The sequence below is a fragment of the Artibeus jamaicensis genome, unplaced genomic scaffold, assembly GCF_021234435.1.
Source record: "Artibeus jamaicensis isolate MK-2021 breed Jamaican fruit bat unplaced genomic scaffold, CSHL_Jam_final scaffold_847, whole genome shotgun sequence".
Lineage (NCBI taxonomy): Eukaryota > Metazoa > Chordata > Mammalia > Chiroptera > Phyllostomidae > Artibeus > Artibeus jamaicensis.
In genome coordinates this window covers 18,798,519-18,821,666 of record NW_026522057.1, presented here as the reverse complement: position 1 = coordinate 18,821,666, position 23,148 = coordinate 18,798,519, and the positions used below count along the sequence as shown (strand labels likewise).

At 43.1% G+C, this 23,148-nt stretch overlaps 1 protein-coding gene across 4 annotated transcripts in view; it reads right to left on the bottom strand.

Annotated features, from left to right (window-relative positions):
• USP48 (ubiquitin specific peptidase 48) overlaps window positions 1-23,148 on the bottom strand; it is a 67,969-nt gene that overhangs the window by 4,318 nt on the left and 40,503 nt on the right. For all 4 annotated transcript variants that reach the window (XM_037135786.2, XM_037135787.2, XM_037135784.2 and 1 more), the window contains exons 16-24: window positions 16,451-16,575; window positions 16,182-16,304; window positions 15,809-15,870; window positions 15,491-15,601; window positions 14,048-14,178; window positions 13,580-13,686; window positions 10,618-10,722; window positions 5,546-5,701; window positions 906-1,031 (exon numbers count right to left, since the gene is read on the bottom strand). In XM_037135786.2, the coding sequence (XP_036991681.1) occupies window positions 906-1,031; window positions 5,546-5,701; window positions 10,618-10,722; window positions 13,580-13,686; window positions 14,048-14,178; window positions 15,491-15,601; window positions 15,809-15,870; window positions 16,182-16,304; window positions 16,451-16,575 (1,046 nt within the window). The remainder of the gene's footprint in view (window positions 1-905; window positions 1,032-5,545; window positions 5,702-10,617; window positions 10,723-13,579; window positions 13,687-14,047; window positions 14,179-15,490; window positions 15,602-15,808; window positions 15,871-16,181; window positions 16,305-16,450; window positions 16,576-23,148) is intronic.

The following is a 23,148-nucleotide window of genomic DNA, read 5'->3' as shown; positions in this document are numbered from 1 at the left end:
TTCGCTGGAAGAGCAGAGGCCAATGACCAGTAACGAGTCTAGCTGTCCGTGGGAAGTACAAACCCTTTAACAACAAGGGCCATTTCCAGGATTTTAGACAGGCCTCTTAAGATTCAATAGTTCTCAACATAATCCCACAGAACCTACAGTTCCAAGAAAAGTAAAAGGTGAACAGAGGGGGAGGTGGGTGGTGGGGGAGGGGTGTGGGTGGGGTGGATATGGGTGTTTCATCAGCTCTAGGGCCTGGGTTTATCTCACCAGACTCAAGGCTCCTAGGCATGAAATGCACGCATGTCACGATTCTACCATCTGACAAACACGTGACTATTCGATGCAGTGGTGTTCGGGGCAGTGGGGGTGTTTCTGGACACGAGTGCCATTGGGCTAATGAAACTGGTTCACTAATTCGCTTTGACAACTTCTCAGAAGCCCTCCTTTCTGAAGCGCCTTCTCCCTGTCCTGAATCCATCCTACCCGAAGCCAATTTCTGTATGCTGGACCACGAATACAGCCCAAAGTTTGTCCACCATCGTGGCCAAGCCTCATGCCTGTTTGTTTTCTAGCTTGACTGGATGGAGCCCTCGAGCCGAGAGCAAAGGACGGATGCTTTCATACAAGAAGTGTGGTTAATGCTGCAGACCTAGGAGTTAAAGAGGAGGCTAGATCTAGATTTATCACTTTCACTTTTATCATTTTCAAACCCCATAAGACCTAATGTGACCTCATCTAAGTCTCTGCGGCTCAGCCAGAGGCGCAGAGGCCAGAAGCCAGCAGGAGGGCATGGCAGTCACTTGTCACCACACCCTGCCCAACCCCTAGGCAACTGTAACCATCACTGCACATAGTTCCCTCCGGGGTGTGCAGCACTCAAACCTTCTAGAAGTCCTCGTAGGGCTGTCACGTACCTTTAACAAAATGACAGACTCAGGAATGACGCCGAGGGTGCCGAGGGTGGCACAGTCATCACTTAAAATCTTTCCATCAATCGACAGATTCTGGTCAAAAGGAGCAACCGAAAACGCATGCATGATCTGTGCCAATAAAAGAAAAAAGTTTGTACAAAGCACAATTCTGAGACTTAATACCCTATTTGAATAAATAATGCATAGAATCTTAAAGAAAATAAAAGAACTTCAGAATACAAAAGACACCACTGTTTGCAATCAGCCCACTTGCTACGTCCCCACGGAGGCTAAAATCCCAGTGTAGCTGGGAACAGCCCCAGGAGGCCTGACGAGAGAAACAGCGATGCCCGCGGGCCCTTCAGTTCGGCACCTTATCGCCTCTCCGAGGAAGGCGCGTGGGGAAATCCAAGGAGCGGAGGCGGGGCTGGCGGCCAGCACCACCATCACTCCCATCGCGCCCACGTCCTACAGCCTTTCAACAATCAAGTCAGGTCCAAATTCTTTCCTTAGACCACCTGTAAATTAACCAGCAGGGGACTGGGACTCTTCGACCTCTGGTCGCAAGCAGCCTGGACTACATAATTCAGTCCCTGGGACGCGTATATGCTCAGACCCAGTCCTGCCTCTAGGAACCAAAACATGAATTTCTTAAAGGTAAGAACCATACACCCCACCCTACTTCCAGCCAAGTGTTAAAAATTAAATACATTTAAGAAAAGACTATTAGGTATAATATTTAAATACTTGTCCAAATTCAGAAAAAATTTTAATTGTTACTGTTTCCTGGTGGTGATTACCAGGGTGGAGCAAGGAGGAACTGGGCTCCGGGGGGGCCCACATGGATACCCGCAGTGGTGTGTCCTAACTCAACCTGCAGGGTGAGTTCAAGGGTATTGACTCCATTAGGCTTCATAACTTCATTACACACTCACTGACTGCACTGTTACGCTGTCTTCTATTGCTCCTACATCTGTGACGCACTCTGCTCCTCCACTCTCTGATTCTGGGAAGACAGAGTGAGCCTAGCAAAGCAGCCCCAGACCGACCGTGTGTGCAACAGGGCCCAGGAGGGAAGGCTGTGACCACCATGGTGGCTTTAATAATGGCGCACAGATAAGTAGGACTCTCGACTGGAGTTCTCAAAGGGACATCAGCCCCTGAGGAGTAGGCAGGGACTGGCTGATCAAACAGGGCTCGTGGCTACGGTGCCTGGGATCACCAAGGACCAGCTTTGCAGCAGTCAGCCCATTTGTGCAATAAAGAAGCAGCAAGTGAGTAAGAAGCACTGGCGGGATTGGTCTACGAAAGCCTGCCCAGCATACAGGCCCTAGACGGAGGCAACCGGCCCCAGGCTATTAAATGGGACTCGTGAAGAGGACAGCACAGTGACCGCCCGACACCACCCGAATGCAGGTGGTGTCACAGCTGCTTGGCTGGAGGAGCGCTCGTTCACGTTCACAGTCCTGAACGCTAGCTGCCTCTGCGCACACTGTGGGACCGGGTCGACAAACAGCTCCCAACACGAGTGCCGCCATGAGGGGCTGATGCTGGGGCTTTTGTTTGAGCACGCGGAGAAGGAACGGAGGACACATTTATTAAGAAGCTACCACATGTCCAAGGCTGTGCTAAGTGAGAGAAATGTGAAAGCGGCTGGTCCCACCCTGGAGTGCACAGAAGCGAGGATGCAACGACGTGCAGATGGTGGCAGGAGGCACACGGAGGCTCAAGGGAGACAGGGAGGGACAGGCAGCTCTAAACTGGGGGCCAAGACGGGTTTCGTGGAAGGGGTGCCATGAAAAATTGCCCAGTGCTCACTACTGAGAAAAAACCAGTATTTCGGAAGAAGGGAACATACCCATCAAAGGCATGGAGGCCTTTGGTGTGATAACTCATAAGCCCCAGGTGCTAGGAGAATGCTCAAGTATAATTAATATTATATGGGCCTGTTTAACAGGCAGGTGCAGATTTCCTGATCTATGGAGCAAATCAGGAATGCTGTTTTCCTAAAGTCAAGTGGCTCCTTGCTGATTGCTGGTATGTGCGTGTGCACATGCGTGTGCATGCGTGGGCCTGAGTGTCTGAAATAAGGAAGCGCAGCAGTGGCGGCCCCCACTGCCAGCCATTTAACCTGTGCCAAAGCTTCCTCCTTGCTAAGGCAGGCAATACCACCCACTCAAAACCTATCTTTGGGAAAATGAAATAACACAATTAAACCCCAAGCATCCTTTGAGAAAGGCAATGAATACATTATACTTCATTTACTTGATGGCATCATAGGTGGATGAATTAATAATTTGGCAGAGGAAGTTTCTTCAGGTTTTACACAACTGTAAATGGGTATATCCAGGGTAGAACGTTGACAGTTTTACGAAGCTTGCCATCCCATCAACTTGGAATAGTGCCCCCTAGAGGAAAGGCTCCATCAAACATAAAAAAAAAAAAGTATCACGTGCTTTTCAAAAGACTACCCACCACCAGTGACTGAGGATCACACACATGCCCACCACAAACTCCAATGCTGTCCAGGTGGCTGGACAAAAAGGTCACATGTAGCTGAAGCTTTCAAAGCTACCGCCAATGAGCAATGAGAAGAAACTACATTTCCTTGCCCTTCCTTTTGACTCTGCTGGGATCACAGCGGCGCCCAGGGCGGGGTGGGAGATGAGAGGAAGGACGCGGCACGGGAGCCGGCTGAGCAGAGCCCGTTCCAGGGGCTCCCTCGGACAGCTGCCGCCTTCTCACCGTGCATCTGTGCAGGTGATGTGCTCCTACAGAGAGGTTATTTCTGCTGACTTTTTGATTTATTCTTCAAAAGTGGAAGTCCATAATAGAAGCAGCACAGGCTTTTCAAATGTCTTTATCCACAGGGGCTCTTTTTGTAATTTAAAGGTTTTGTATGTTCGAGGTTTACCACTGACAGGCATAAAGCCGATGTCAGAAGCAAGCTTTCTCAGATGTAAAAGGTACAATAACAGAGGAAAGATAATATGCCAACACATTTATTTTCAGAGCCGTGGGTTCAACCGAGGGAAAGAAATACTGTTCCCAGGACAATCTGGAACACACACCACACTCAAAGGAAGCCTGTGATTTTGCCTCAATTACAGTGATAAATATCAGCAACAAGAAAAAATGCATAACCATTAAACTATGCCACATGAAAGCAGCAGAGAGGGAAATTTGGTCGACTTTTTGGATATGTATCAGCAACTGAAACAGATTAGGAGCCAGATTTTTTTCATGGACATCTTGAATTTATCAGCCTCCTTAGCCCGGGTTTAGAGATGTACCATTGGCACGCTCATTTATAGTACTTCGGCTCTGATAGCAAGAAATAACACAATCAGGAAGCATTTTCCTAATGCCTGCACTGCATTCATCGAATTGACCTGCAAAGCAATGCATGCTTTTTGTGAGTGGGGAGCAAATGATCTAAAAATGGACCTTTAAAAACCAATTTGGAAAAGACCAGTCTAGAAAGAGAGGTGAAGATAACTTTAAAATTCTACCAAATAGACTTTTCTGACACCAAAAATATTGTTGTAAAAAATATTTCTGACTAATCCAAGTAAACCAACAGTTAAGTAGCTGTTTTTTATCTCCTGGTAAATTTTGCAGAAGATCCTGGCAATCAGAGCTACTCAAACACCTATTAAGATTTTTATCTCCCTGTAAATTTTGCAGAAGATCCTGGCAATCAGAGCTACTCAAACACCTATTAAGTGGTCACAGAAGAGGATACAAGGGGGACCCCAAACCCCAGAATTATCTTCTGGAGAGTGGGCCCCTTGTAGTGCAGGCTTCCCCCGCTAGGTGAGTGCTCTAGGGACCTTTCTGCACCAGTGCACCAGCTGCTGCTGTGAGAGGCCGTGTTTGGCTTCAGTGAATTTTTTTTGAAGACTCAACGTGTTTGCCGATTTCACGATGGGTGACTTACAAGTGCACCTGCCCACACTGCATGGAGTATTCAACAGTTTTTGACCAAAAATGGCATGGTGCCCGTACCCCACCCTCCCTAGTCACCGATCATGCCCCAGGCTACTTTTTTCTTTTTGTTTCCCTCAAAGGGAAATGCTTTGCTGATGTGGAAGAGGTGAAACAAGAGACGGGAGAAACACTAAAAGGCATCAAAATCGATGACTTCAAAAACCGTTTTGAGCAGTGAAAAAAAACATGTATTGCATCAAATGGAGAATACTGTGAAGGTGACTTAAGTTTAAACGTGTAAGAATAAACACAATTTTTCAGAAATAAATTTCAGGGTTGTTTTGGGTCCCCCCTCCTACAGCACAATAAAGTGCGAGAACAATTATCCTGGAACAACCCTGACACATTAAAAAACTGGCACTCGTTGGAAAGCTACTCGGAACTTGTTCGAATTTCAGAATATAAAAACCACTTTCACTTCATAGAAAAATTCTTCCGCTGTTCTTAAAACTAAGTTTTTAAAAAAGAGTTATTTTAATTTGGGGGCCCCGAAGGCAGTATTCTGAAATCAACAAGCCCTCCCCCATGAGCTTAATCCTATGAGTAGACAGAGGTCAACCTAGAAAAGCTGCACACACGGACGGGGGTGCAAAGCAGGACTTGATGAAGATCTTCTGAGTCCACACCATGAGCAACTGTTGCACTGTCCTCACCTGAATTTTCAACTCCTTCAACGTCTGATTAGCAGAAACGAGAAGTGCTTTTTCACCACGGACTTTTCTGTGTCGCATACTCCGCCGAATAACCTGCTTCTGGTAGGCAATGTAGTTTTGATGGGATACCTTTTGCCTCTTTGTTCCTCCGTTGCTCTGCAAGAAAGATCCAAAACAGAGAAAGCACTAACATTAGCCCCAGTGAGTCTCACGCTCATAACGCTCCCCAGGAAAACAAAAGCAATCTGCTTACTAGCCCCTTAACCATCTGAAGTTCAATGTCAAAAATGAGTAGAAACTCGTTCTTAGCAGGCCTGCATAAAATTGGGGGGAAAAAGAAAGAATGAGATATACCTCTAACTGCATGTAAACTCCAAGATTTAAAAATTATTATTAAAAGGACATTTGAAAGCAAAATAAGTCTGATAGCAAACATGTGGTATGCTGGAAAACTTTAAGATTATTAATTTAATTCACCATCCTAATTTGTTTTGTATTAAATCTTTTCTTGTCTTTGAGAATGACATGGAAGTATAAACTGCTGAGAACTTTGAAATGAAAGACAGAACCTTAATCAAGCTCAGTTTCACTAAAAACAGAACAACACAGACTGTTGACACAATCACAATACACTTGTATATAACTTTGCCCATGAAATATTCTTATTTTAAAACAGGTAGGAGGTTAGACTTTAAAAAAGATTTTATTTATTTATTTTTGGAGAGAGGGAGAGAAACGTCAACGTGTGGTTGCCTCTCACTTGGCCTCCACTGGGGACCAGGCCCACAACCCAGGCATGTGCCCTGACTGGGAATCGAACCAGTGACGCTTTGGCTCACAGGCTGGCGCTCAATCCACTGAGCCACACCAGCCAGGGTGAAATATTCCTATAAGAAGTACTAAACTTGAATCTAATCAAACATTTAGACCCCACTTCCACATTATAGAAAACACAGGGGATGAATAAACAAGTTAAAATCGGTAACACCGAGGAGGCCATCATCAGCTGAGTCCAGGATGTGGGACAATCTACAAGAAATTGAACTGGTCTCTAGTCACCACCAAAGAGGAAAAAGAAGGTGGGGTGGGAGGGTGGGATAACTGATCTAGATGTTAATAGTCTAAAGACCTTGATTGCACGCTAGCTTCAGGGGGAGAATGTTCAAGACATGTCTGGGATAGCTGGAAATACCTATGAGTAGCAGAACAGCCTTCGCTTACGTGCTAGTTGAGGTATTTAGAAGTAAAACGTCATTCATGATGAACACGATTTACTGAAAGGTCCTTTAGCAAGAAAGTACAGGACTACACGTGGGCATACGACACACATACTACACTAACCTAAAGGAAAAAAATAGCCACGGACCAAGTGTCTTCCTTCAACACTCATATAAATGCCTCAGCAAGAGGTTAGGAGAGTCAAGAATCTTCTGCTAACCAGGCCAGGGAAAGAAGGGAAACCAGAACGGTTTAAAGAGCCCTTCCCCCTAGTTTAATTAAATCAGAACGAGGGAAGCCCGAGACCTTGGCTCTGGATTCCGTAATTGTCACTGCACACGAGCTGTGCGTGAGCAGAGTGGTTTGGGCGTCATTATGGACACAGATGCCACACGTTCATTGCCATTGGGCCCCAGAGGTTACAGAGCAGAAGAGGACCAGGACGCGAACACAGGAGCGCGTTTGTTTAGGGCGATGCCCACTGGTTACCAGTGCAGCATCTAAAGACACATGGGCGATTCCAGGAGCCGTAAGAAAAAGTTAAGGAAACGGGAGCTCGAAAAACATCCAAGTTGATGAAACATGTTTCTCAATCTCTATTGAAAGAAAAGGTGAAACTGGACTTAGATTCCACAGTTAGGAATATAAGGAAAAATATCTACCACAACATAAAATTTTACTTCAGAATACAAAACATAACCAAATAACAAAGCCCTGAGAATTAAACAAGATATATTTTTTTAATGACTGATTTTAAATGGGTCTAAAAGCTTTTCCCAGAATTATTTTTAAAAATCCATAGAATTTAAATCCAACTTATCTGACAAAAACCAGCCTTCTGGTTTTAGATGGCTTTCAATTACCTAAATGATATCCAATACTGGGCGCATTACTAACCTAAATTGTAGATAATGTCAAAGTCAAAGGAACAGGGCTGATCTAGCTTAGAGAAAAGAGGAAAGGAGATTTGTTCATCTCCATTAAGGACAAGCAGAAATGCACTTTCTATTACAGGGATTTGCAACAGCAATTATAAAAGCTATCTAGGTACTGAGACACTGTAACAAACAGCTGGCCCTTGACCAACACAGGTTTGAACTGTGCAGGTCCACTTAAATGGGGGTTTTCTTCAATAAACACAGTATTTCCTCTTCCTGATGATTTTCTTCCTTTTTTCCCTTAAAGACAGCTTTCCTTCCTTCCTTCCTTCCTTCCTTCCTTCCTTCCTTCCTTCCTTCCTTCCTTCCTTCCTTCCTTCCTTCCTTCCTTCCTTCCTTCCTCCCTCCCTCCCTCCCTCCCTCCCTTCCTCCCTCTCTCTCTCTCTCTCTCCTTCCCTCCCTCCTTTCCTTTATTTTTAGGCAGAGGGGAAGTGAGGGAGATAGAGAGGGACAGAAATGTCAATGTGTGGTTGCCTCTTGCATACCTGCACTGGGAAGCTGGCCTGCAACCCAAGCATGTGCCCTGACTGGCTATCGAACCAGCAACTCTTTACTTCGCAGGCTGGCGCTCAATCCACTGAGCCACACCAGCCGGGACTCCTTATGATTTTCTAAGTAACGTGTTCTTTTTTCTAGCTTACTTTACTGTGAGAATACAGCATATACAATACATGTAACACACAAACTGTGTGTTAACCAACTGCTTATGTTACTGGTTAGGCTTCCAGTCAGCACTAGGCTATGAGGCAAGTTTTTGGGGAGTCAGAAGTCATATGCGAATTTCTGACTGTGTAAGGGAAGGGGTCAGTAGCCTAACCCACCTGTTGTTCAAGGGTAATCCTAATACAAAGAAAAGGTTTTAGGAGGCTGACATTCTGGGGCTCTACTCTTTTCTAAGGGAGGTTACACTTGAAATTTTTTTTGTGGGACAAGAACTATTTAAAACATTCTAGAGCATTACAACATCCAAACAAGGAGAAGGAAGACAGAAGAAAATTATAAAGTATAAAATGTAATTACAGCATAAAAAGTGATGTTTCCCAACATTCTCTATCGTATTTGTATATGTGAATCTGTTGTCATCCACGACCGAGAATAAGTCCACATTCACTTTTTTAAATTGCTGTGGTTGTGACCATAATGAATAAAACTACATATTCAAAAAAGTCAGCTTCCCAAAAATCTAACTCACTAGAAAATATAAAGAGTTTTCTAAATGCTGCTTAGGCTAAAAAGCAAAGCTTGAAATAAGAAAAACTAAGGACAGTTAAGAACATACACATCAAGCTTTACAAACTAATTTACAAGTTTTCCAAAAGAATACAAAACGAGTCAGTGACAACAGGTAATAAAATAAATAAAAAGAGATGAGATTCTGAACCGATTATTAAACCATACCTCCCAAGAGATAATAATTAAAAGAGTACGGTACCAGTGGAGAGCAAGTCAAAGAGAATGAAGTCCTCAGGATGGGCATGTACACACACACACACACACACACACACACCATATTAACTAGAAAAGCAACAGCAGACGTGTCTGTGGATCTGTGAGACGGAAGATGGACTGTGGAAGGAGATGGGAGTCTCGAAAGTTGACAATAAACAGGTTACAAGGCAGAAAGATAAGTTCACAAACTTCTACCAAGAGACCTACTATTTGACTCTGTGATCTCAAAATCATGCCAAGGAACAGAAGGCATTCGTGTACGCGGGTTTCAATAGGGGCATTATTTACCATTGGGAAACAGCCCCTCAAAGCTGAAAACTTCCATTTCTACGTACAAATTTGAACTGGCAACGAAACAAGGGCCCCCGTGCTGGCGGCTGAAATACGAATCTGATAGGACAACTCTAACAAGGGTGGCCAACTGCTGTCAGCAGGGTGGTGCACAATTTCGATCTCTTGCAGGAGTTTTAAAGTTAACACCAGATGAGATCTGACAGCCATGGCAAACGAATGCTGATGTATCTCTATGCCAGTTGGGAAACTACAAGCAACATTTAGCTCAGGGAGACCAAAATTCAAGTTAAAGAGGACTTTGCAGACTTTCTTAGTGAATGTTAAAAATGACGTAACAGGGTCTGTGCATACAGACAGGCCGACAAGCCCAGACAGCTCCGCTCTGCCACAGGTAGAGATGACCATTGTAACACTTACTCCTTTGGGGAGAATGCTAACCATAACGTGACTATACTGTACTTTGGCAACGAGGGAGGGAGAACGTAAGTATCTTATCTGTTCAAACTAAACTAGTTAAGAGCAGAAATTCCATGAATTGAAGCTACTCACAGACCGTCCTGGAACACAGGGGTCTGGCTTTTTGAGAAGCTGAAACTTATCTACATGTTACATCAACCAAACGTATTCCCACATTATTTCCTGTTCTTAAGACAATTTTCAATGATACAATGAGCATGCAGAATATAATCAAGCAACCAAATAAAGGTGCAGGGTAGAAAATCTTAACAATACAGAGAAAACAGGCCATTTTAACAGAAAAATAAAAGACTCACATTGATCTGGTCACTTGTCTAATTAGAAACCAAAAGATCTCATCTATAAACTCCCTTATTAAAGCTATCGTTCACTTTATTTATAATGAGGGAATGTGAATTAATTTTCATACTTAAAGATCCCATGATTAAGCAACCATCCAAGATATGGCTCTTGTTTTAATCTTCTCTTCCAGCCAACAATTTAATTGTTACATTATATTAATTCTGGAATGATGGTGTACACAGCTTTTCATGAGAAATCAGAGTGGCTATCATGTGCCACCAAAACCAAGGACAGAGGACGAACGGAGGAAGTGGAGAACTGGTACCCTCCACAGGACATGGGGATGTCCGGGGTCAGCAAGAGGCTGACCAGAACAGCAGAAGGTGTGACCAGGAACGCAGCTTCAGCACGTACCTGGTTAAAATCTGGATCTTTCTCTCCATCTGGTTTAGCTTCTTCCTTATCCTCTTCCGTTTCGGAGCTACTCACATTCAGCTCCGGAGCTGAATCCTTCATCACCTGATCGTTCCAGAAAAGCAGAAAGAGAAGTAGGTAAGACCCTAGGAAGACAAGCTACAGAAGGGGCTTTGACTGTCCACCTTCACCAAGAGGAGGGCCCCTTTATCAATGGTGGGATAACACACCAGAGGTCCAAGATGCAGGGCTCGGTCTTCTGTGCACTTTTAACATGTCAGTTTTTATCCCATGATGATTCTTGTATTTAATACAGTTACCATAAATGTATGTGATTTCTACATAACAGTTTTTGTTTCGCTTTAAAAAAAAGATTTTATTTATTTATTTCTGGAGAGGCGGGAAGGGGGGCGGGGGAACACCAATGTGCAGCTGCCTCATGCGCCCCTTGCTGGGGACCTGGCCTGCAACCCGGGCATGTGCCCTGACTGGGAATCGAACCAGTGACTCTTTTGTTTACAGCCCGTGCTCAATCCACTGAGCTACACCAGCCAGGAAAGAACAGTTATTGTTATTGGGCTTTTACAGCGATGTTATTGTGCAGAAGTTCAAAGATGCTTTACATTTTCCCTAGTACACCAACTGTCAGGCCTTTTCAAGGTCTCGGACAGTTTGGACAGCAGGAATGATGATGTTCTCTAACACTGAGAAGAATAAATTCAGTTTAGAAGAGGACTGAGAAGACGAAATGTGAAAAGGAAGGGCTCTTCTGCACTATGAAATACTGTTATTATACTCAAATAATGAAACCGTAGCTCAACTGGACACTATTCTATACTATACATACACACACTAATAGGTATAAAAGATTTAAGAATATTTCAAGGGGGAAAAAGTGAGACATTTATGCTCTTTAACTTCACTTTCTTATTAATTGGCCAAATCTGCATATAATAACATAATGATTCATTTTTACATTGCCTAATTTTAATACTTAGTTCAACTTATCAAGCAGAACCCTAGACTTTGGCAGTGTAATTTGTAAGCTGCGCTTCTATAACAATGTGCTTGGTAACCCACAGAAAATGCATTCTGTTTTCAAAAACCGTAGAGTCAGACGAATGAGGTGTCCGGAGATCCGGGCCAGGATCTACCTGAGAGTCGTCTCCAATAATAAATTTTTAAAAGTGCTTAAGTCTAATTCAACACCAAGTTTTAACACCTCTGCTCTAAAAATACACCCAAATCAGCCTGACTCACCTACCCTTGCAGATAAATAAAAGAGGCTCTAAACCGGCCTTCCTCATTTCTCTTAGGCCCTCGCAAACTCCAAACATAATGGCCAGGATGACCTTTTTAAACCATAAATCAGACCACACCATATAAGGTCTGTCTGGAAAAAGTCCAGCCATTGTTAATATAACAAGAACAGTTTGTACAACACCTATGTAACCTGGCAGCCAAGAAGAGTGGACTGGAATGCAGATGTGTGAACAATGACACCTTCACTGTACTAGTCAGTGAGGGCAGTAGATGCTGCTGAGTGAGCATGTGTACTGTTTGGACACCACATTCAAAATGAGCGAGCAGAGCAACAAATCTGCATTAAATTTTCTGTTAGGCTTGAACATTCCTCTGCAGAAACTATTCAGATGATTCAGAAGCCTGCAGCTATGAGCAACCAGTGATTGGCAGCTTCATCCCGAAAACGCGTTGGTTCCTGCTTTGTGTCTCTGCATGCAGAGCTTTTTGGTGAAATATCAATCAGCCAGGTGACTCAGCCCTTTCAATTATATATATACAGCCCAGATTTGGCATCCTTCGACTTCTGGCTTTTCCCAAAACTAAAATCACCTTTGAAAGGGACAAGATTTCAGACTGTCTATGGGTTTCAGGAAAATACAATGGGGCAGCTGATGGTGATTGAGAGAACTGTGTGAGGTCCCAAGGTGCCTACTTTGAAGGGGACTGAGGCATCACTGTCCCATGTACAATGTCTCTTGTATCTTCTGCAATAAATGTCTCCAGTTTTCATATTACATGGCTGGACACCTTTTGGACAGATTGCATATAACCCTGCCTGAAATTCTCCAGTGGCTTATATCTTAGAATGAAATCCCAAATCCTTGGTATGATGTAGGAAGTCCAATGGCATCTGACCCCCATCCTACTGCTATCCCACCCCTTGGGAGAAGCTTCACTCTAGACTGGTGCTGTCCACTATGATGTCCAGGGGCCCCATGTGGCTAATTAAATTTAAATGCACTAAAACTCATTCTCAGTCACCCCAGCCATAATTCAAGTGCTCCACAGCCTCATGTTTCCAGTGGTACCGTAGTGTCCAATGTGGCTACAGACCGTTTCTCTCACTGCAGAAAGTGCTACTGGACAGTGCTGCTTGAGATACAATGATGCTCTCCCTATGGCTTGAGCACATTAGGTTTATCCCTTCGGCCCTTCTTCCCTTCGCTTGGAATATTCCTAGGTTGGATCCAAGCTGACTTTCCTGTCTACTTCCTACCTAACACTGTCACCTCTACCTCAATCAGTCTCTCACTTTATCCTGCTAAATTAACTTCGAAACACTCCTTCCTCTGTGAAATCAAATTAATGTACAGATTACAGGTTAAATAAATGTATGAATTGATCCTTGATCTTCCTCACTAGGTACAAATATTATTGAGGACCAGTACCTGATCTGTCTTCTTCACCACTGTATCCCCAGCAGTAAAACCGTTCCTGGCACACAGGTGACATTCACTAAGTATGTGTATATCAAATTAATACCTGGCTAAATCCGCAATCACATGACTATTCATTTTCAATTCCTGTCTACCTTTACTTCTTATACCAAATAGCTCCACGAATACAGAAACGTGATCCTAGGCAGTCCTCAGTGAAACTCCAAGTCAAAAAAACGAGCTTGATCAGTATCAGCTGCGGCCACAAGAGGGATTGGTACCTTTTTATTATCCACAACTTTATGGACGTAGATGGTGGCTTGAGTGTATTCACGCAGGTCCCTCTGCTGCTGGCACAATAAGCCCTCTCTGCATTCTGGACAGAGTTCTAAAGAAAAGTAACAGAGAAGTGGCTGAGGAATTGTCGTCAAAGAACCAAAGACCCAAAACACATGTATCAAAGTTACCAGTTGAGTATTCACTGAACAACTACTCACATTTTCTGTTAATTGCTGTATTGTGTTCTATGCACACAGTAATACAATAATTAGGAAACCCATTTACTATCAACAAATAAACATACAAATAATGAGATGATTATACGATAGCTCCCACTTGGGGAGTATTATCAGTTTGGACTGCCACATGATTCTTTAATGTTAAGTAAAAACCACAATGTTGATGTACTTTTTCCCCCTTACAATGTCAGCTTTGTACTATTACAAACCGAGAGTAGTAGGAAAACTTACTAGGCTCAGAAATATACTGTGCTTCTGAAGGATTCTCATCTTCCACTCCCGTTCTCGTGATTTTAATTACGTGATCCACAACAAAGAGCTTTTGAATCATTTGCCACTCACTGGGCCATATGAGAGCTATACTGTGCAAAAAAACACAACATGCCTTAAGACACATGGAAATTCACAAAATTGACATGATCCATTAGTCTCCTCAAATCATCAAAACCAGCATTTAGGACAAAGGAATGGTACATTATCATCAACAAGAAACAGTAGTTCTTTTTCACACAAAGAAATGCTACAAAAGAGTAAAAAGAATTTAACTGGAGTTATGTGAATCAACGTGGTTTAATCTCAAAAACCTAAATTGAGAAAAAAGAAGTCAGTTGCAGAAGGATAAATACACCACAGTGCTATTTATTTTTCAAAAAATCTAAACATGATTATGTGTATTTCTTTTTTAAGAAATACTTTCTAAGACTGATAACAGTCAAATTCAGGACAGTGGTTACTGTGAGAGAGTCGGGAATGAAGAGAAAAAAGGAGAATGGAAGAAAGGCTGCGTACTGAGGGCCCTTCAATTATATCTGAATTGTTTAACTGTTAAACTGGTTGGTGGCCCACATTTGTTTGTTTTATTATTACATTTTCCTGGATGCCTCGTATTTTTAACAACAACAAAAGGAAAAAAACCTGGGGGCAGAACCTAAGAAACATATATATGTGTGTGTACATATATATACACATATATATAAATATATATGTGTATATATATGTACACACACACAAAGTTTCCTTAATTGCCGTTAAACTATTGATATCGATAATAAACTCCATAAGTCTAGTTTCACCCCAGAGTAATATTTATTTATATGTTTCAATGTTCTTTGCAGGGTTTACAGGGAGGTCAGAGGTATCCTACTTTATTTTATATAGTTATTTAAAAATTATTTAAAAAGACAAAATGCTAACATCGTGGGTGAACTTCATAGATGAACCCTTTTGGAACCACTTGGGAAGTGGGACAAAACGTTGATTTTAAGACCCTAGCATTCCAGCTCAGGGCCACACTGCCCTCTTCCTCCTTTATTTTATGAAGAAGGCTGGTGGCTATGTATAAAAAATGACAACCAAGACCCTGTTGATTACGTTGAGAAGTCTGCCCAGAGACACGGCTGCCCGGCAGCTTGAAAGGAGAAGGCAGGGCTCCAGGAAGGAGGAGGAAACATGCAGAGTGAGCAGCCTCGGGCAGCCTCTTGCCTTTTATGGAGTAGCAGTCTTTCTTTTCTTTCTTTTCTTCCAAAGTGCTCACTCTAGTACCGCACATATGGGGGGGGGGGGGGGGGGGGACAACAAACTCCATGATTCAGGAAAAGACTGAATTCTTAAAATAACTTTATGTCAGATGAGAAACTTACTAACAGAAAAACCACACGAAGAGAAGAAACTCACAGTTTCGAATCTTCTTTGGTCATGGAAGCAAATGTAAACATAAGTCCCCCGTGGGGACACAGAAGAGCGCTGTTTCCTACCGAGGACACGGGGCTACACCTGGTAGGTTTCCTATGCAAACGAGATAAGGAGGGTCAGCATACTTCACTTCTGCATGTAATTAAAACTGTTTCTTTTGCGTATTCATTTAATTTAAAAGAAAGCTTTCGGTACATGCTAGTAAAAGTGACTAAGGGTATCATGAGCAGAGTCCATGAATTCTTAAAAACCCTAAAATCAACCCCGAGAAAGGAGAAACAGGGAAACTTGGGGTGCTACCTGACAAACTTCCGCCACTCTTCTACGAAGAACTGCGATACGATGTAGAGGACATCCGTGTCCTAGAACAGAAAAGTCACGTAGAGGCCCCATGAATTTACTGCGTTCTTAACCCGAATCCCTCAGGGGAAAATGTTTTTCCACGCACTATGGCCTTCCTTTTATAAGTTGTATAAATAAAATGGAAACAGTCCTCCACCAAGAAGCAGAGCTAGAGTCAAGTCCCTGATGAAATAAAACCAAACAAAGGAGAATCAGAGGAGCTCTGGGCTGTTTTGAAACAGTACATCAGGAATGTGGGAAGAAGGGAAGGGATTTGGGAAGAGTCTTTGAAAAATAAGATGAATTCTATCCATGCTGGGGATCGTCATACCTCTGGCCAGTTACTAAGACAAGGTCTGTTTTTGTCCTGGAACAAATTCGGGAGAGAAGTCTTTTGCTCATTTGCAATCATCTTATGTAAGGCTTCGTTTTCTTCCCCTTCTCTTTCTAAAATCTGAAAGAGAGTGAAGCGATCAACCATCTCCTGCTGACAGCACAAGACGTGCCCTCCTGCCGACACCCCCATCAGAGCAGCAAGGTTAATTCTCGGGGGAGCCGGTGCAGGGAGGGGGCGTGCAATTCCAGCACAGCGTTCAGTACCTTGCACTGTGAACAGCATTCTCTGTAACTTGGGAACTCAGGAGCCTTCGGAAAGTACTGTTGCAGTTTGCTCCAGGCCTCTTTAGAAACAAGCCTTCTTTCGTTCTCAGATATGCACAACTCCCCTGAGTTAAAAATAATAATAATAATTAAAAAAATAAAAGCTAAACTCAATGTACAGTCTGCAAAAACATATTTCCTATTTCTTAAACAGAAAAAAAATATTCTCTTCCTTCTTTTCTAAAGTGTTCAATTCTCTTTCCTTAGTTTCAAAATCTGTAATTTTTTAAATTTCATCTAATTCTAAAAGAGCCATTCCTTTATGTCCTTTATCTGTGGTTGAAAAACCAGGAGGTAAAAACAAGTGGAGACTGGAGTTTCCTATCTTTCTTCCTGCCAGTGAAAGGGGCCTCCAGGGACCCTGGTGTCTCTGCTTGGAGGCAGGGGCTGTTGAACAGCGTTTCATCTCCACCCACACTCAAATGTCACAATTTCCTGCAGACCGTATTTGCTCTCATTTCACTGTTTTACTTTATTGAAATCACCCTGAATTAAAATGGTCCATTTTCAAGGTGGTGCCCAGCGCTCTCAGGCCCATTCTCTGAAGTTATGGATTCTAAGTTAAGTAATAAAGCAATCTATCGAACTGGAAATCTCCAGACAGGATCCAATTGGTTTGCTACAGCTGTCACCTTCAATTCCCGTGGATACTTAAAAATCCCCAAAGAGAAGAAAAACAGTACCAGTCAACACCACCCTCCCTCCTCTCGGAAGGTCGCGGGGACACCCAGATGGCAGGGACCTGCGAGCTCAGCGGCCCCTCCTCGGTTTACTGTGTCGACACACCTACGTCCAGCAGCCAGGGCTCTTCTCCCGGGCGCCAGCCCTCACGCTATTTGTGGTTCTAGCTTTCATTGTTTCAGTGTTCCCAACTGATAAATTAATGAACCGTACTTATGTACCTATATGGGTCATTACCCAGAAAACCATATTTAAGTTTCCAAAGCCATTTGTTTCTACCCCTGCTAGCCAGGTACTTCCGTGTTTAATTAAGAGCAATAAAGCCAGAGGCTTTCAAAATATAGTATCATCCTTCCTTGCTTCGTGTGTTTTACATAATAAACACACCGAGAATCAGAGAAATTAACACACCCAGGGTCACCAGAGCTGCCGAACAATAAAGTTGGGTTATGAACTCAGGTCTGTCTCATTCAAACCCCATCAGATCTAAACCCTAGAAGCACATCCTCTTAACTTCCATCCTTCACCTCTTACTGAGCTTTGAATAATCCCCCCAAAATGTTACTTTGCCTTAATAAACTTAATATCAGAGAAAAATAGGTCACGAAGTAAAAATTAACTTTCTGAGTAGGCTATTAACTTAAATTTCCTCTGAGGCTGTAAAAACTTACTCCAACATGCCCACCCTCAGACACAATTAGGAGACTGTTAAAAAACATTAACTAGGCCCTGGTTGGTGCGTCACGTCACCCCACGCACTGAAAGCTCAGGGTCCAATACCCCATTAGGGCACATGCCTAGGTTGCGGGCCCGGTCCCTGGTTGGGGTGGGTTCCAGAGGCAACCGATCAAGGTTTCTCTTTCAAGTCAATGCTTCTCTCCTGCACTCTTTCCCTCCCTTCTCCTCTCTCTCTAAAAATAAATAAATAAAATCTTAAAAAAAAAAAATCATGTCCTAGGGGAAGGATTAAAAACATTAACTGGATATCAAACCCTAATATAGTAGTACATCATCATGTGAAATATAGTGTAGCCAAAAAAAGGATTAAGGTAGATTTCTATGACCTGATTTTTAATAAAGAATGCCAAGGCAATTAAAATTTTAAAGTGGTTTCCTTAAAGAAAGAACCCCCCCCAAAAAAACTCTTCCTCTCTATATAAGTGGTATAACCCAACTGGCTTTAAAGAGGGGGAGAGAATGAAGGAAACAATAATACAAGCACTTGCACATTTCACTGGGATGCCAGAGGCACTATGGATGCGCTGCCTGGTGCTCTCATGCGGGGGCACTTTTACTCACTGGCTGTCTTCAGTGTTGCCTGTGTATTACCCATGATTAGCAAAGAACCACTGAAATTTATTTCTGAAATCAGGAAAGTATTTCAGTAAGTCATTTTACTGCTGTCTGATTGTTAATAACTACAAAGTCCTCTATTCTAACTTCTTAGCCATATTTTTAATTTCGTTACATTTCATCTTATAAGATTTTATTTACTTTTTTAAATTTATTTATTTTTATTGATTATGCCATTACAGCTGTTCTATTTATTTACTTATTTTTAGAGAGAGGGGAAGGGAAGAGAAATAGAGGGAGAGAAACATCAATGTGTGGTTGCCTTTCGTGGGGCCGCTACAAGGGATCTGGCCCGCAACCCAGGCACGTGCCCTGACTGGGAATCGAACTGCGACCCTTTGGTTGCAGTTTGGCCGGTACTCAATCCACTGAGCCACACCAGCCAGGCCTAGTTTCATGTCTTGTTAATAACAATGATTTAACATATCTGAATATTATTTATGACCTCACAATAACTAACTTTTACTTGTGACATAAGTTCTTAGAAACTAGACTTGTATCCTGCAATAAATAAGTTTCTTAAATTTGAAAAAGGAAAACCAATCAATTTAATCTACCTACCTGGTTAGCAACATTTCTCAAAACAAAAGCAAACCAGTCATAAGAGATTTAATTCAACAAACATAATTGGGTAACCTAATCCCCAAAGATTCCTCGAGTAAAAATAGAAATCTAGCTAGCAATAAGCTTAGATTCTGGATAAATAGCCCTGCCCCGAATCTAGTTCACACTATAATAGTTTGGGCCACAGGACAACTGCAAAAGGTATAACAAGACAAAACACTGCCCATCCGCTGAGCAAATGAGGTATAATAAACAAGGTTGAGTTGTAGAAAGACTTTCCAGCCAAATGAGTATAAAATAAATGGATAAGAAAGCCTGACGTTCATGTAACACCTGCAATAAACGCAAAACTCTATGGTAGCAGTAAATCTTCTAATGGAATATAATCCAGTGGTTATTTCACATAAAATCTGCGATATATTAAATATACACACGGCTTTAAAAAGACCTGGGGATTTGGGGCCCTGGCTGGTGTGGCTCAGTGGATTCAGTGCTGGCCTGTGACCAAAGGGTTACCAGTTCTATTCCCAGTCAGGACACATGCCTGGGTTGCAGGCCAGATCCCCAGTAGGGAGTGTGTGAGAAGCAACCACACATTAATGTTTCTCTCCTCTTTCTCCCTCCTTTCCCCTCTCTAAAAATAAGTAAAATCTTTAAAAAAAAAAGTAAAAGTCTGCCCTGGCTGGTGTAGCTCAGTGGATTGAGCGCAGGCCTGCGACCAGACAATCACAGTTCGATTCCCAGTCAGGACACATACCGGGGTTGTAGGCTGGTTCCCTGCAGGCCAGTTCCCAGCAGGGGACTCACGAAAGGCAACCATACATTGATGTTTCTCTCCCTCTCTCCTTCCCTTCCCCTCTAAAGATAAATTAAAATTTTTTAAAAATTTAAAAAAGGTAAAAGTCTATTAAAAAATACATGGAGATTTTGTTATAAAAATAAAAAATTCAAAACAAAGACTTCCAGATAAAAGTGAGGTTTTAAAACTGGATCTACTTTCAGTTTCTTCTTGAAACATTCTTAACCCACAATAAAGGGATTTTTTTTTAAGATATAAAATTATAACGATGGATGAAAAGAACAGAGATGGAACAACAGCAACAAAAATTTTAGAATCTTAGAAGCAGACAGATGAAATACATGAAGAATGAGTTCTAAACTGGCAAGAGTCTAGAAGTAACCAAAGTTATTACACTGCACCAATGCTCCCAAAGGCCCAGAAACTAGGGGCTACCGGAAGTATGGGTGAGGTTAAAAATAGGAGAGTGGATTTAAAGTCTGTTTAACATGCAGTTAAAATTTTCAGTACCCCTCTTTCATATTCGACAGAGAACTGCCCGCTCTACCCATGAAAGAAGACAGCAAGCTTCTCTGACAACGTAAGAGCTAAGGCCTCTGCACCAGGGCACAAAGCACAAAGGGGCAGGAGGTGATGAGTCGCGGGGCGGACTCCCAAGCCCCCTTCTCTTTACTACCCCAGAACAGTGACAGCATTGCCTGCCCTTTCCAGGCAGGAGAACGGGAGGTGCCTATGGAGAAATCTGAGCAGCCCAAGAGTGGGCCCTGACACTGGGAAGCCCCAGAGGACAGTCCAGCCGGGGCACCCTGGGGCACCCTAACGGTGAAGCCCTCCTCGATGGAGGAGGGCCAGCAGGAAGGCCTGCACACGGCCTCCCCAGAGCACCCTGCACAGGAATCGAGGTAGGGCCTGCACAGGGCAGGTCAGTGCGAGATGTCAGAGAGCATGGGGGCAAAGATCTTACATGCTGCCAAGAGTGGAATGAAAAAATTACCTATGAATACTGGACAAACGGTACATTGAAAGACAGAACAAGTCCTTCAAATTTCTGAAGAAAAATAATTTCAAACGAAAAATTGTGTACCTAAGGCAAAAAATATCCATTAAATGTGGTGACCTTGCACACAGACTCTCCCTTCTCTTGCCTCAGTTTACTTACGCACCAGTACAATGGATATGACAGTAATATCCATCTCTAGTCACTGTGTAGAAATGAGGTAGTGCCTACACACTTAGGAAACTACCAGCACATGTGTGCAAATTGTATGTCCACTGTCATCTTCCTGTTACTGCCACCACGTTCCAGGAACAAATTTTAATATAAACCCAGTGAGCGATGTGGGCTTCTAAGATCCAATATCCTGCACCCGAAAAACCTTTGATAAGAAAGGCATGGTGCCCCAACAGGAGATGTCCACAAAAACAACACTTGGGAATACTGTTTTACAAGACTAGATGAACAGGACAGCACTCGAATGCCAACAAGCTGCAGATCAAGCTAAAGATCTACAAAGCGGGCCCTGGCTGGTGTAGCTCAGTGGATTGAGCACGGGCCTGAGAACCAGACAATCGCGGTTCGATTCCTAGTCAGGGCACATACCGGGGTTGCAGGCCGGTTCCCTGCAGGCCAGTTCCCAGCAGGGGATGCATGAAAGGCAACCATACATTGATGTTTCTCTCTCTCTCTCTCTCTCCTTCCCTTCCCCTCTAAAGATAAATAAATAAAATCTTAAAAAAAAAAAGATCTACAAAGCGGCTCGGGTCCAATTTCTGCTGAGTCCTGAAATCACGTCAGCTCTGCCACGCTTTCCAGTCGGGACTGTAACACTGAAATGACAGGATGGGACGTGAGGTGCGGAGGCAGAGCAGAAGCCCGTGAGTTAAGGAGTAAGACGACATCTGGGTCTGGCACCCTTTCCACCCGAAGGCAACACCAAGCATAACCTCAGCTCTCAAAACAGAGGCACACACACCACGTCCACATCCATGCCGTGAGAGTTGACAGAAAGCACTACAAGAAAAACCAATCTACTCTACCTCCTCCTTTTTACTTATTCAATCTGTCTACCACTCAGGAAACCTCATCTTCTCACACATTTGTGCTCCTGTTGTGCACTACTAGTGCAAGGGAGAGAAACCGGGCAGCAGGTGAGGCGCTGGGAAGGACAGATGGCCTTGGGATCCAGAAACTGGAATCCACACCCCAGGATGACCCCACCCCCAATTGTGTGCTTGGTAAATGAGAGTGCCAGTTGGCCAGGAAGCCAAAGTGCAGTGAAGCAATATCCAGAAGATCAGCATGCAAGGACCACTTAAGTGACAATTACTATCACCAGTGTCATCGAGGACCCTTGCTACAAAAGCGCTAGTGTGCGTGAGGCTAAGTGTGAGACATCATAATGAACTGATGAAGTTAAGAACTAAAATCACGCATTTCTGAGACCCACAGCATTCTGAGGATTGGCGATTCATCAGCTCAGTAAGAAACAGACAGACATGGGTCGGTAGTGTTAACCACTGACACCCAAACTTCTCGGGCCCAATTCTTCCCAAGACAGACTTTCTAAGGGGTGGGGACAAAGGAAGACCAGGCACGTACAATACATGGGAGGCAGCTCTGAGAAGCAGACGCACGCTTGATTCTCACAGAGCTAAGAGAATGGGTGACCGTGTCTCAAACAGAATGAGCCCCTTTCAAAAAATTACTTATTAGAAGTGAGTACTAAGACCAAATAAGAAATATGTAAATACTCAGGATTACTAAGGATTTGGAGATTATTATTCAGAGTACATAGTACACAGTTGTTAGTCAATAACTATCTAAGAAACTAAACCAAACCCCCCTAATAATAATAATAAATACACGAACACTGTTCTCAAAGGGTTCAAGCTGGACAAAAACAGGGAAAATAACTGATATCCTTCCATATGACTCAGAGAGCCTTTCAATGTGAAAAGTAGGAAAAAATTTCTTCTCCACTAAATATAGAGAAAAACCTACTCTGTATTTTACAAAAACTTTTTTTTTTTTTTTTGCAAAGAGAAGAACGGGTGTGAGAGACACCGGCACACAGTCAGGCTGTGCAAACAGTCAAAAAGGGAGTGAGAACAGAGACGTTGGAGCTGAGCCCAGTGCAGAAACCAGGGCCTGCCGCACTAGGGCTGGTCCCCAAGAGAGAGTAGGAAACGTTCACCAAAATATTTACGATATGCTGAAGTCTGACTAACAATGGGAGATTTA